This window comes from Panthera tigris, chromosome F2, assembly GCF_018350195.1.
Source record: "Panthera tigris isolate Pti1 chromosome F2, P.tigris_Pti1_mat1.1, whole genome shotgun sequence".
Taxonomy (NCBI): Eukaryota; Metazoa; Chordata; class Mammalia; order Carnivora; family Felidae; genus Panthera; species Panthera tigris.
In genome coordinates, this window is record NC_056676.1 from 989,906 (window position 1) to 1,005,222 (window position 15,317).

Here is a 15,317-nt window from a genome sequence, read left to right on the forward strand (position 1 = left end):
TCTGACCTTAATATTCTAATACAATTCTTGTCAAAACATTTAAAAGTATCTTTTGAAAGTTGTAGAGTGGATAAAGTTCTTCTAGATATGATTTACGTATATTTTAAATAGTTTGACTTAGCAGTAGGAAAAATCGTTGCCTCTCTATAAAGATTAGATTAAGATATTCTGGAGTGTCATCATGCAGTTTGCCGTGAGCTAATTCCTTGTTGCATTCTTGGTGCTTGCCTTGCAGACTAGAATGCTAGTTGCTCTCAGATGTTCTCTTCTGTTCCACTCCACAAAATTAATCACTCTTCTACATTCGTACAACTTGTTACTGTACCGTGATATTATGGCACAAAAATACCAAATCAAGTGCCTTGCATGTAAGACCTAGTTCAGTTATCTCCATAAGGTCTTGGCTAGGTTTTTTAAAAACATTCTAAGCCTCACTTTACTCATCTGTCAACAATGCCTAGTTTCCTCAGGTGAAGGATTAAATAGGCACTATGACAATGCTGTAATTAGCCATAATACATTATATTAGTGTTAGGTGTTAACGTTGCTCAAATCTTTTGATTTTCAAGTATATTTCTATTCTATTTCTATTCTATATGTAAGGACTCCTTCCCTCCTTACATATCCTACAAAGTTTAAGCTCAGTGAGCTTTAAATGAACTCACTAGTGAGTGAATAAGTGATTGAATATTTCTGCGTTAAGTATTATATGAGTTTGCTGTGTGTGTGTTCACAACACAGCCTCATTCAATCTCTCAAGCATGGAAAGAGTTTTTATTGAGAGCCTGCTCAGATAGAGAACACAGGAGCATTTTCAACCCTAATGTTTTCAGGGTGGAATTAATAGTTAATTTGTTTGTGGTTCCTTGTAATGGAGATTTCATGAAAAAGGTAAGATTTTAAGTTTTGTTTCATGAAACACTAATAATGTATTTGTTTCCTTTTTAAAAATATCCAAATGTATTTATAATTTCGTACTCTGAGAGTTGTCTCTAAAAGCAAGTGGTTTTCAGGGGCGCCTGAGTGGCTCAGTTGGTTAAGTGTTCGACTCTTGATCTTAGTTCAGGTCTTGATCTCAGGGTCGTGAGTTCAAGCCCCACGTTGGACTCCATGCTGGGCATGAAGCCTACTTTTAAAAAAAGTGCAGAGAGCAGTCAATTTAAATAAATGTATGTATATATGTATGAGATCGTTTTCAGTATTTGTTGAAGATGCACAAGAAAACATGTGCTTAAGTTATATCAGTTTTCCTTTGAAAGTTCATAATGACAAGGGGAAATGCCTTTTTGCAAAGGATAATATTTTTCTAATGGATTTTTAAGCATTTGATTCTTTCTCATTGTTTGCCTGTTGTTAGCGCAATGAGTTAGAACTGTAGCAACTTCCATAGGTAACAATAAGTTTTCCAATCTCTTCTCCATAATTATCCTATGTTTCTCCAGTGGAATTTTCTTCAAGTTGTCTCCTCTACCCTTTTTTTTTTTCCTTTAAACAACTTTTTGAAGGTACAATTTATATGCAATACAGTTTACATACATACAATAGAGTGCACCCATTTAAGCATATAGTTCATTGGGTTTTGACAAATACATTTACCATGTAGAGTCACTTCATAGTGAAGTCATAGACTATTTCTGTCACCCCAAAAAGTTTCCATATGCCTTCTGCTGTCAATCCTGCCTGGCCCCAGTTCTAGGCAACTACAGATCTGTTTGCTGTTACTGTAGAGTCATTTGCCTTTTCTATAATTTGATATAAACTGTTTTTTATGTTTTTTCCACTCAGCACACTGTTTTCAAGATTCATCCCTGTGTCAGGTGTTTGTTTCTTTTCTCTACTGAGTAGTATTTCATTATAAAGATACATCACAATTTATTTATCCATTCAACTGTTGTCTTGTTACCGCTTTGGGGCTATTATTTAATGAAGCTACCATCAACACCTATCTGTAATTTTTTGTGCAGATATATTATTTTATTTATTTTGGGAAAATTCTAGAGTAGAATGACTAGCCATGTGATTAGTATATGTCTAACTTTATTAGAAACTGCCAAAGTTTTTTCTAAAGTGGCTTTAACATACATATTTCCACCTAAAATCTGATTGTTTCAGTTCTTCCATGTCCTCAACAAAACATGATACCGTCAACCTTTTTTTATTTCCCCCTTTCCAGTATATATATATGCACATATATATACATATATACATATATATGTATACATATATACATATAGTGGTATCTCATTGTGGTTTTAAGTTGCATTTCCCTTATGAGTAATGGTGTTCTGCATCTTTTTATGTGTTTATTGGCCACATGTGCTTATTGGCCATACTCTTTGATGAAGCATTTATTCACATATTTGTCCAGTTTGTTTTACACTGAAGTGCGATTCACCTGATATAAAACTTACAGTATTATACAGTCACCATTTCCTTCTGTTCGAAAACATTTTTATCAGTCCAAAAGGAAATCCCATACATATAAAACAGTTACTCCCTATTTCTGTCTCTTCCTACCCCCTGGCTACCACCATTCTCTGTTCTGTCTCTATGGATTTAACTGTTCTAGATATTTCATAGAAATGGAATTCATGATATTTTGTATTTTTTTAATGTTTATTTATTTGAGAGAGAGAGAGCATGAGCAACAGAGGAGCAGAGAAAGGGACAGAAGATCTGAAGCAGACTCTGTGCGCCCGATGTGGTACTCGAACTCACAAATGCAAGATCATGACCTGAGCCAAAGTCACACATTTAACCAACTGAGCCACCCAGGTGCCCCATGATATTTTGTATCTTTAACCCATTTTTGATTGGATTGTCTTCTTTTATTACTCTTGTAATATAGAGTGTTATTATATTATTAATATCAATAATAAGCTCTATAGTTCTTTATGGAATCTAGACACAAGCTCTTTGTCAGTTTAGCGCTTATGGTTTGCCTATTCATTTTCTTGATGGTGTCTTTTGAAGAGCAGAAGTTTTAATTTTGGTAATGTCAAAATAATTTTTTTCTTTTATAATGTGTGTTTTTGTGTCTTAATTGAGAAGTATTTACCTACTCCAAGGTTAACAACAATTTTTTCTCCTGTGTTTTCTCAAGTTCTAGATTTTATATTTGGGTATATGATCCATTTTGAGTCAATTTTTGTGTATAATGTGAGATAATGGTTAAGGATTATTTTTCTTTGCATATTCAATTTTCCTACTACCACTGTGGAAGATAAAAAGGACTAAAATAAGAAAAACAATCAATTGCAACTCTGTCCAGGAAGCGATCATATCCTGTCCCCCTAGCCTACACTGTTGAGTGGTCGTTCCTGCCTTACCCTGGTATATAGTGGGTATTTAAACACAAGTCTTTTTTGAGGAATTTTCTCATCAACAGGAGATATAAAGATAATTAACATCTGAGATTCCCCAACTATAAAATCACCCAGCTCATTCAACCCATGGTTGACGAGTTCCTCTTCCTACCCTTTGGGAGAATCCAGGAAGCTTGTTAGAGCTTGCTCTAACATAGGAACAGATAGCAGAGGCCTGAAGAAAGCTTCTTAAATGAAGTTACGATATTGCAACCATAAAACAAAAAAGAACACTGTCAAGGGGCGAGAAAACATCTTTCAGAGCTTAAAAGAGAACTGTTAGAAGTTAAACATAGGAAAAGGAGAAATTATGAAAGATCTAATTAGAAGCATTGAAAGCCAAATTTGAAGAAACTGCCAGAAAGAAGTGGAAAATAAGAGAGAAAAGTTAAGAAAATTAAAGAACTAGTCCAGGATGTCCAATAACCAGAATGAGAGAAAAGAAAAAATAAGCATTATCAATGAAATGACTCAGAGTAGATGTGATTCCACTGTGAAGGGTCTCAGTAAGGATACCTCTCACCCAGTGTACCGAGGAATTGTCACTATTCAGTGTCAGCACCCTGGGAACTAGAACAGAGCTCATCTCCCCTACAGAAAGGAGGAAGACAAACAGTATTGGATTTGGAATGGAAAAATTATTTCCAATCTAGAAATCTATACTCAGCCAAACTACCCGTAAAGTTTGAGGATAGTTTAACAAAAATTTCATGAACGTTTAAAAACTTTTAGCTCCCTGGGGCGCCTCAGTGGCTCAGTCAGTTTAGCCTCCGACTTCAGCTCAGGTCATGATTTCCCAGTTCATGTGTTCAAGTCCCATGTCAGACTCTGTGCTGACAGCTCAGAGCCTGGAGCCTGCTTTGGATTCTATGTCTCCCTCTGTCTCTGCCCCTCCCCTGCTCTCTCTGTCTCTCTCTGTCTCTCCCTCTCTCTCTCTCTCTCAAAAAAAATAAATAAATAAATATTTTTTAAAAATTAAAAAAAAAATTTTAGCTCCCAATCCCCCCTTTTCAGGAAGTTAGAAGATGTGACCTACTAACTTATAGTCAGTTAAAAAAGGAAGATATGAGGGGTGCCTGGATGGCTCAGTCAGTTAAGCGTCCAACTTTGGCTCAGGTCATGATCTCATGGCTCGTGAGTTCGAGCCACAGAGCCCAGAGCCTTCTTCAGATTTTGTGTATCCCTTTCTCTCTCTGTCTCTCTCTGCCCCTTCTCCATTCGTACTCTGTCTCTCTCTCTCTCTTAAAAATAAATAAACATTTGAAAAAAAGTTTAAAAAGGAAGGTATGAGATATGGAAAATAGGACACTGAACATGCTAGAGCAGCAAAGGAAATCCCTCAGATTTTCTGACAAGCGATCCCAGGTTAACTACCATGCCACTGGTGGATGTTAACCAGTCTAGACTGGAGTCTAGAGGCTCCAGGAGCAGAGGCTCCAGGAGACCCCTTTCAAGGCAGAGTAACTGTAAGGTTCAGCACCCTGAAGGAACACTTTGGTAGTTGACAGAGGTATATAACTTATGATAAGTACATAGAAAACTAATTCAAAGAGCCACCTGGGTGGCTCATTCAGTTAAACCTCTGACTTCGATCCAGGTCATAATCTTGCTGTCTGTGAGTTCGAGCCCCACATCAGGCTCTGTGCTGGCAGCTCAGAGTTTGGAGCCTGCTTCAGATTCTGTGTCTCCTTCTCTCTCTTCCCCTCCCCTGTTCACGCTCTGTCTCTCTCTCTCTGTCTCTCTCTCTCTGTCTCTCTCTCTCTCAAAAATAAATAAACATTAAAAAAGATTTTTTTGGCTCTGTGCTGACAGCTCAGAGCCTGGAACCTGCTTCACATTCTGTGTCTCCGTCTCTCTCTGCCTCTCCCCTGCTTGCACTGTGTGTGTGTGTGTGTGTGTGTGTGTGTGTGTGTGTTTTCCTTCTCTCTCTCTCAAAATAAATAAACATTAAAAAAAAGATCTACATAGAAAAGGAGAAGTGATCATGTTTTATTATATTTAAAGCTACAAATTCCCTAAAGAATCATTATAATCCATAAGTTTTGGCATGTCTGGTATTTTTATCCCGTAGTTCAAAATACTGTCTCTTTTCTACTGTGATTTCATATTTGACCTATGTGTTGAAAAGGATGCTGTGAAATTTCCAAATGGAAGATTTTTAAAGATACCTATTTTCACTTGGTTTCTCTTTTAATTATATTGTAGGCAGACAATGTGTCCCATACAATACTGACTCTTTGAAATTCATTCAGACCTGTCTTCGGCCAATTGGTCACATTTTATAAATGTCCTATGTGTGCTTGAGAATGCATTTTCTGTAATTGTGGGAAGTTTTTCTGATTGCCTATCCAACAAATCAAACTTTTTAGGTATATGCAAGTTTTCCAAATCTTTACTAATTTTTTCCTCAGATCGACTTAATACTTGGCAGAGGTATGTTGAACTCTCCCACAATGGTGTTGGATTTGTTCACTTCTCTCTGTAGTTGTGTGACTTTATATATTTTGATGCTGAGAACATAAAGATTTAGAATTATATGCCTTCCTGGGAAATTAAGCTTTTTTTGAAATCAATATTAGTGACCTCTCTATCCCTAATAATGCTTTCTGTCCTAGAATCTATTTAGTTAAGTCTCAGAACTACCTCCTCAGCTTTCTTTTGGTTAATATTTACCTGAAACATTTTTTTTCACCCTTTAAACCTTTCTGTGTTTTAGAAGATTTCCTGTTAACATTTTTTTTCCTTCAAACCGACCATGACAAACTGTGCCTTTTAATTGACAAGTTTAAATCATTTTTATTCCATTTCTAATATACATAGACTTATGTCTACCATTATACTTATTACCTTACATTTTCCTGCCCTTTTTTTATGTGTGCTTTTTCTTTGCATTTTCTTGAGGTTGTATTGTTTCTCGTTTGTTTGTTTTGGGGGTTTTTTTGATCTATATTTCTCATTCCATTTTTTTCCATCTAGTAATTTGGAATTTATACACCTATTTCTTTTCTTTTGGTGGTTATCCTTGAATTTTTACCAGATGTAAATATTTAATGAAATCTTGAGTTAATATCTTAATCCTGCTGTGAGTGATATGAGCACTTGGAAACATTTGAACTTCATCACCCCATTTGACCTATTTGCTCTCCATTTCCAGTTTTTCAGCTCCCCCACATTAATTGATGTTGTTGATGGTGGTGTTATTTTATTCTACTGTGTTTGTTTTGTTTATATTGTTGGTCAGTAGTCCTTGTGTCTTCGACCTTTTTTTCCAGAATAATGTCCTTCTTCCTAAATTACATAATTTAGAAATTATTTTAGTAATTATCTTAGTAACTAGTAAGTATTTCAGGCTGTGTAGGTGGAAAATGTAGCTAGTGTTTATCTAACAATGACTTTATTTTACCATCATTCTTGAAAGATAGTTTTGCAGGTACACAGTTTTGAGATGGCTTCCAGAATTCTTAAAATGTTTCACAGTTATCTGGCTTCATTCATTGCTCTTGAGGAGGTTGGTGTAAATCAAATTTTTATTCCTTTGTAGATAGTCTGTCTGTTCATGCTTTTTGCTTTTAGAATCTTTTCATCGTGTTTGATATTCTCTAGTTTTGTTGCAGTGTGTGTCCTAGGATGGGTTGCTTGGTATTTGCTTTTCTTCCTGGATCTTCGGATTCATTTCTGACATTAGATTTCCCAGTTACTAAATCTACAAACTCTTGCTTCTTCTTCCTCTCTCTTGTTCTTCGGAAATTCCTGTTAGACAAATGTTAGACTTTCTCATCCTCTCCTCTGTACTTCTCTTTTCTCTCACATTTTTTATCTCAGCTCTCAACATATATTCTAGGTAACTTATTCAAATTTGTAACCCAATTCACATATCCATACTCTTCAGGTACACGTGACCATTTGTTTACACCTATTTAATAACACTTTTTTTCAGGAAGTGGAGTGTTTCCTTTTTGAAAGTTCTAATTTTATTCTTCAAACCTGCCCAGTCATTTTGTACAGCTTTTTGTCTTGTATTACATCTTCATGAATTTCCTTTTTTTAAGATAGTTATTCCATACTTCATATCTTTAAATTCTAATATGTCAAGTTCTCAAGGGGTCTATTGTTATTTTTTTTTTTTACTCTTCCCATGTAGTGGTTTATTTCCTATGAGGTGATTTTCATTCGAGTGCATATTTATTTGATTTGGCTTTACTCCATGACAAGTAATGATCAAATTAAAGGTGGTTTCCTTCACACAAGATTTCCATTTGCTTTTTTTGTGAACCAAGGGGGCCCTGTGGGCCTGAGAGGGGAGACTTAATCATGAAGCCTAGTTTCTAAGCATGTTTAAAGTTCACTACTTCAGATTTAGTGTTCCTTTGTTCATTTGTCATCTTCTCTTTCCCAACATGCACTTTCCTGTACACCCTCATCTTTAAAATAGTTTTGTTCCTCACACTCTCTTTGGTGGTGTTATTTATTACCTAAATTTTCTTCAGGCTTCAGTAAATATTTTCTGAGAATGTGTCATATCATAATAAGTAAGACTTCATTTCCCTGAATTATGAAGTGAGAGGATTGGAAATTCAGTGATAAATAGGTTTTTATAGGGATGCCTGTGTGGCTCAGTCAGTTGAATATCGGACTCTTGATTTCAGCTCAGGTCATGATTCCAGGGTCGTGGGATTGAGCTCCAGGTCAGGCTCTTTGCTGAGCATGGAACCTGCTTAAGATTCTCTCTTTCCCTCAGCCTCTGTCTCCTGCTTGTTCATCTCTCTCCCGAGAGAGAGAGAGAGAGAGAGAGAGATTTTTTTAAGAAAAAAGAAAAGAGGTGTTTATAAGTACTGCCCTTTGAACTTAAAAGTTGGGGGGAATCCCATCATGTCACTGGATATCCATCATGTCTCTGTTGCTGCCAGCAAGGATACTGTTTTTTATCCTACTGGGATATGCATGTCTGTGAATATGTACTTTCTCAGAGAAAGCCCCTTACTGTTCTCATCATAATATTAACACTGGAGGTTTTTCAATGTTGAGCATCCATGCAAAATATAAATGTTTCCTGTTATAAAGGGCAAGATAAAAATGGGGAAGAAGGATACCCTTTTTGGGACAGTGGCAATATATTTTATTTGAAAGGATGATCTTCTTCGTGTGCTTTTAAACCACATTTGGCTTAGGGTTTAGTTTTATGCCAAAAGAGAATTCTGTTTCCTTCCATATGAGGTGGATACTGATCCAAACACCTGTAAGTACAAATCTAAAAGCGCATGTTTGAATTCAACTTCATTTACCCTGATTTATCCATTCAGGAAGATGATTTCAATGGATTCCTAGTGAAGAAGAAGGTAATCCTATTCTCTGTAGTGAATCAAAAACTATCTTCTAAAAAAAAAATGTGAATATTCTTTTGTAGAGTCTGCCTTCTCGTGCAAGATGCCTATGGAATGTTCAGTGAAGTATACTCTGAGGGCGCCATCTTGAAAGACCAACAGTTGGAAGGGAAATCCTGCAGCCTGATGGGAATGAAGGTTCTACAGAAGGCTACCAGAGGAAGGTGAGGACCCTCTGTAATTGCTGCAATGACTGGTTCTTTAATTAGTGATTTATTTCTTAGTTTTAAGGACAATAAACCAGGATCCTAGAGTTTGTCTATAAAACTAGGCCAGAGTTGAAGAAAGCCCATAAAGTACTTGTAGGGGAAAAAATTATAATTAGCAACAAAAACAGTTATACAGGTTTAGTGACTCCTAATTTTATCAAAAATTAAGAAAATACAAAATGTTATATATATGTGTTTTAATCATAAAATTTATTTTTCTGTATACTAATTAAGAAATAAAACAGCTTCGCATGAGCCAGTTTATATAAACGAAAATATAACTTAGTGTACAGGCAGTTTATAAGCTTTAAATAAAACTCTTTAAGTTGTCACATGTTTTTGCTTTCCATAGTAAGAAAATTTTGTTCTCTGTTAAGTTTCATGGTACCTTACCTTAAAATATGATTTTGGATAAGCAAGGTAGAATGGTACATAGATCTGGTCCAAACTGTGGCTATTATATCTCCAGTAATCATCTGAAATCTATGAATTAGGAAAAAGAAGGAACATTTTTAATCATACTATTCAATCATATAGAGAATTAGTATAAACAGTAAATTTGGGATTTTCTCTATTTTATTATAATCTCTCCTTCCTTGAATAGTGTGTTATTTTAACTCTTTTGATGTTAATTTTTTGTCTAATTGTAGGAACATCTGAGCTTATACCAGTATCTGGGAAAGAGAGAAAAAAAAACATTATGAGTATATGATATTCTGATTTTAAAGCAGTTATGGATAGCATCCTCCACTGGTTTGCATAATGAACATTCTAGTCACAGTCATTCTAAATTGTGAGCATTTGGGGCACCTGGGTGGCTCAGTTGGTTAAGTGCCCAATTCTTGATTTCAGCTCAGGTCATGATCTCCCAGTTGTGACATTAAGCCCCTTGTCAGGTTCTGCTCTGACAGTGTGGAGCCTGCTTGGGATTCTCTCTGTCCCTCTCTTTGCCCCTCCCTACTCATTTGCGTGCGTGCTCTCTCTCTCTCAAAATAAATAAATAAACATTTTTTAAAAATAACTAAATTGGGGCGCCTGGGTGGCGCAGTCGGTTAAGCGTCCGACTTCAGCCAGGTCACGATCTCGCGGTCTGTGAGTTCGAGCCCCGCGTCAGGCTCTGGGCTGATGGCTCGGAGCCTGGAGCCTGTTTCCGAGTCTGTGTCTCCCTCTCTCCCTGCCCCTCCCCCGTTCATGCTCTGTCTCTCTCTGTCCCAAAAATAAATAAAAAACGTTGAAAAAAAAATTTTTTTTAAAAATAACTAAATTGTGAGCAGTCAGCATTCCCATTGGCCACGACTCTGTGTACCATCTGGCTTTCATATGGTACTGTGCAGGTGAGAGATGGCTCTGCCCAAGAGCTTGTTTTTCTAAAAGACACATATTTCATAGAAAGATCCCCTATAAGCCCTGGTTAGATAGATACGAGAACATTTTATTGAAGCATGCAGATTTATCTTATAACAAATGCTTCCTTTTATTTATGAAAGGGTGTCTGTATTATCATGCAGTTTCCTTATGGGTGGGGGGCAGTGCTCATTTGGAAAGCATATCTGTGTGTGTGAAAAGTTTAATTGGATCACATGAACCTTGTCTTTATTAAGGCTGAACCTCATCTGAGTCCTACGTTTGAGAACTGCAAACCCCTGACAGACCATGCAGTTACAGTAAGTGGTATCGCTGCCTTCACAGGTGGACCTGACAGCCTTAACGCTCTCAGGACCGTGTGGGAGGTAATCTTCCTTGACGTCAACTCTACACGAACCTCCACCTGAGAACACCAGGATACAAGCGGGGTCCCCATCACAGGAAATCCTCCCTCCGAGGCAGCAGCCTTGCTCAGGGGCCGGTTTCCTGTGTGCTACGGGCCAGACAGAGGCTGCTCTGGGAGGCTGACTTCTTGCCAGAGACCACATAGCACACAACTTCTCGTGGCATTCTACCGGAGAATGACAGCCAGGACTGCCATCCAGGAGTCTTTGGCTCTGTAACGTTCATGCTCTTTTACGACATACACTCTACATATGTGTTCCTAATATTTAATCTACTTCTTTGAGGGTCGCACTGGGAGCCTTACTACTACCTACAACATTCCCATAGAAAATGTTTTGGTTTTTTTTTTTTCCCCCACAGGAAATACACTGAGTGTGGCAAATAATTCATTTACAAACTTTTGGAACCCATACCATTTTTCAGTTGGTGGCTAAATATTTGATTTTTTAGGTTGGAATTAATTCCTTTACTTCTATACTTAATTTTATTTTGACGCACAGCTATCCAAATAAATGTTTAGACTGTCTTTTATTCTTTTAGAAGCTATATTTCTTCAAAACAAATTATTAGATCATTTAGGAATGCTGGATGTTATAATTGCCTATTGGTGATATCATCCATTGTCAGTCATCCATCCATGGCCCCGTCAACACAAATTGTCTCTTTTATTTTCCCCCAAATTATTGTGTTTCATAGCAACTCTCGTAAACTCTAACAAAATATACTTCTCATAAATCTGAACAAAGTACTTTTTCCCAAAATTGAAGCTAAAATGATTAATTGTAATTATATAATTCCAGTACCTAATACAGAAAATAACTTTTTTGCCAGTTGGAAAATAGTTTTTTGGGGGGGAAAAATCATGAAGTCTTTTTGATCTTGGCTACCAGAATTCATCTAATCCATACTTCCAGTGAGGGGGAAAATCACTACTCCCCTACAAGGCTGTGAAGGGGACTGATGGCCTCAGAGCTGTCCAGTCACACAGACGTGTTTTGGACCAGTGTGGGGGGGGACACTGCTCTGTCCACCTGCCTCGTTTGAGAAGGCTTGCAAAAACAGAGCAATCATATATTTTGCACTTCCCTGACATATTTTTGGAGTCGTGTGCCCATACTGACTGCTTAAAGCAAAAGACATCAGAAAAATAGCCTGGATTTAAAGGGAAAGAAACATTATTTTCAAAAAAAAGAAAAAACCCACTGCTGAGGCATGCTCACTGAGCAGAATGTGGAGCTCTGCCTATGCTCTCTTCCCCTCCAGAGTTCTTCCTGCTCTTTCTCCAGTGACTTTCTTCTCCTAAGGCATGTCCCCTGACCTTTGTCTTCCCATGTGGCCTGTGCAGCAGTTTAGTAGGTCAAATAAGCTGAAAAGTCACATGACTTTGATGTCATGATTCTATGTATGACCTTTATCTTTTTATTGTTGATTATTATCTGTTTTTATTTTTATATGACAGAGCAATCCTGAAAAGGAAATTTCGTGAAATATATGTTAACCCTATAGGTATGGAAAATATAGCTAGCCAAATTTTTTGTGGGGGAGGGGAAGTTCTTTCAGTTCAAAATCCTACTATATTTATGTCCCAACTTGTTAAAAACCCATTAAGCTCTCTGTATCTAAAATGATTAACCTATAGGTGCTATTTGATTTAGATCTGTTGATTGGCCCTTTAAGAGAAAATTTTATATAAGAGCACTTAGTACTCACTATTTACAGAAGACTCTGCCTCAGTGCCCAGAATGACGAGGAAGCAGCTGGTATGATCTTTGACCTTGACTGGCATCCTACTGAACAGAAAACTAGACGGGCACAAGTATTGAAGCTGTTAATGTTTTAAGTGACTAGATCCTAACTGGCTGATGTCAGATTTCATGAAAGAAGTTAGTCAGAACAAATGCTTTAAACATTCTGACCTGCCAGGAAAAAAAAAAAAGCTGTCTTCAAATTGGTAACATGTTATCTGTGAGGACATATATATATGTAGGATCAGGAAGGATGTTTGCAAAATAGGAAATGAGAGGGTTTATTGAAAAGATAATTCACTCATTTATTCTGTAACTATTTAGTGCCTCTTAGTGCTATGCCCCTGGCTAGTGGCTGTAGCACTGAGCTCTGTGTTAAATTTTTGGGATTTATCCTAAACGAGAATATACTAAGGTATAAAGTCAGCTAGATAAAGCCTTAGGTTCTATTATTAGGGACTCTGCATCAATCCAAGAGAAAATTAGGGCTCTGTGAAATTTTGAGAGAAGAGGGAATAAAAATGAAAGTGGAGTTAAGATGCTCCTGCTATTGTACCTCTAATGGATTTAAGACAGAAGGAGAGCTTGTGGCAGGGCTACAAATTTAGAAACGTCTGGAGCAGTTGAGGGGAAAGAGAACAAAAAACTAGTTAGGAACTAATCTTGAATTTCTGGTACCTGCAGGCATCTTTACCAGGAGTATAAAAATAGACCATTCCCTCCAAGAGCTCATGGGCCATCAAGAGAGCCAGGGGTAACCCAAGCAGGCACTAAATTGGCAAGTGCCTGATACAGAAAGATGTGGGCTAATAGCTGCCACCTTTGAAGGGGGCTCAGAGGGCAGGTCAAGATTTCAGAACCCTGAACACAACAGGAAAGGCCCGGGGCTAAGGACTAGAATGAGGAAGAGAGAAGACAGGCTCCATTGTCTAAATATCCATTTACCTCCTTTGGAAGCCAGACCGGAGATCAGGAGAGCACGGCTGTCCCGTCAGCTTTTGTGATAGAGTAAGGAGGTAGGCACTATGTGTGAGCAGGTGCGTTTCAGAAAATGATCCAATTAATAGTTATTGTTTTATAAGTTTTTGGTTTTTTGTTTTGCTTCGTTTTCTTTTGTTTTTGAGGGAGAGAGCATGCTCGTGTGGCAGAGCATGAGTAGGGCTGGGCTTGGGGGGGCCGGGGTGGGGACAGAGAGAATCCCAAGCTCCAAGCTATCCATGCAGAGTCCCATGCGGGGCCTGGTCCCATGGACCATGAGATCATGACCTAAGCTGAAATGAAGAGTCCGACGCTTAACGGACTGAGCCACTCAGGTGACCCAATTCATAGTTATTGTTTAGAGGTCAACTTTTGTTTTCAAAGTAACAGATTAATCACTGATAAATTTTATACCAGAAGCCAAGCCTAGTCAACATGCTCAAATACTAACCCCAGAGCCAGGATACCAACGCCTTTTACAAGCCCCCATGCTGGTCCCCAGCCAGCTACATGTGTAGCCCTTTGTCCCACCACTCGTGCATGCACCGTGTCCTACGCCTAGAACGCTTCGCTTTTCTCCTGGGCCTCATTGAAGACCTACCTTTCCCTCACAGGCCAGTCGTCAGGTGCTCCTTCATGAAGGCTCCTGTCACCCGCACCCAGCACTGCCTCCTTTGTGTCCTGCAGCAGTTACAGCTGGGTCACCTCCTCCAGCAAGGCACCCAGTGGTCATCATGATACTCACTTCGGTGCCCATGCCCGGGGCACTGTGGGATTCCTGCTGACCTGTGTCCCACCAGAGAGTATACGTAGACTCTAACGTAAATAAGAGTGACATCATAGGCATAAGTTTGAAGGCGTCCATTTTTTTTAGAAATGATATGCAAGCATCAGCATTTATATGAGGAGTCTTAGATGGCTCTCCCAAGCTGGCCTGCACTATGTGCCTCGCTCTGAGTCACAGCAAGACATCAGACCTTGTCTTGGTCATTGTCACACTCCTTTGCATGGTATAGACATTGGTAAAAGTCGACATTGATTAAAATGCCTGGTAGCCGGTATTTCAGATTGGCCTGCCAACTGTTAGGCTTTGTTAGGGCAGGTCCTATTTCTTGCTCATTTCAAGGCACATTGTAGGTTCAAAATATTTGTGAAATGGACATTAGTTGTTTGCTTGGGTTTCTCCTAGAATTTTCCTAAACAAGATTTGGATTTTTGCACATGATACATGGTAACTATTGAAGCTCCATTTTAGCGGGAAAAATGCAGACCATTTGGTCCCAAGACTTGGCATCCAGTACAGGTGAGGATCATGCTCTCTGTGAGTCTCTGGACACAGACCTCTGGTCTCCTCACAAAGTCAAAGGAGACATGCGTGGGGTTGTGCTGTGAGAATACTTTATCAAGGATGGGGAGACTATGAATGTCCATTACTTAATATTTCACAGAAAAAAGTTTTCCATGTATTGGAAAAGTGGAAAACTTTCATTTTCCTATCCTTTCTAGTCCTCACAAGAGTCAGTGAGGGAAAAAGCTCTGTTCTCACTCCTGTCTTAGAGGTGAGGATGATTGGTTAGGGTTACACAGTGGGCCAGGGGTCAAGCTCCAGTGTGACGTGAGTCTGGGCAGTGGGCACCAGGGTGTTCAGTCTACTGTGGAGACCCTTCCCTCCAGCTGGGTGTGACCAAGAGTGCACAGAAGTGCAGTAGAAGGGAATCCTTAGGGATTATTCAATGCAAGTCAACTGGGTTGGGTTAGGTTATTACTGAAGAACCATTTCAGATGCTCCTTTAACAGGAAATATGTGGTGGTGAGAGTTGTCTTTGGGTAAGAAACTTCAGTAGTAATTCCCTTCCTTTGATTTTCCCT

General features: G+C 38.4%; 1 protein-coding gene across 5 annotated transcripts in view; it reads left to right on the plus strand.

Annotated features, from left to right (window-relative positions):
• The window catches only part of SPIDR (scaffold protein involved in DNA repair), a 487,708-nt gene that overhangs the window by 411,106 nt on the left and 61,285 nt on the right, over window positions 1–15,317 (plus strand). For all 5 annotated transcript variants that reach the window (XM_042972730.1, XM_042972733.1, XM_042972731.1 and 2 more), the window contains one exon: window positions 8,770–8,910. In XM_042972730.1, the coding sequence (XP_042828664.1) occupies window positions 8,770–8,910 (141 nt within the window). The remainder of the gene's footprint in view (window positions 1–8,769; window positions 8,911–15,317) is intronic.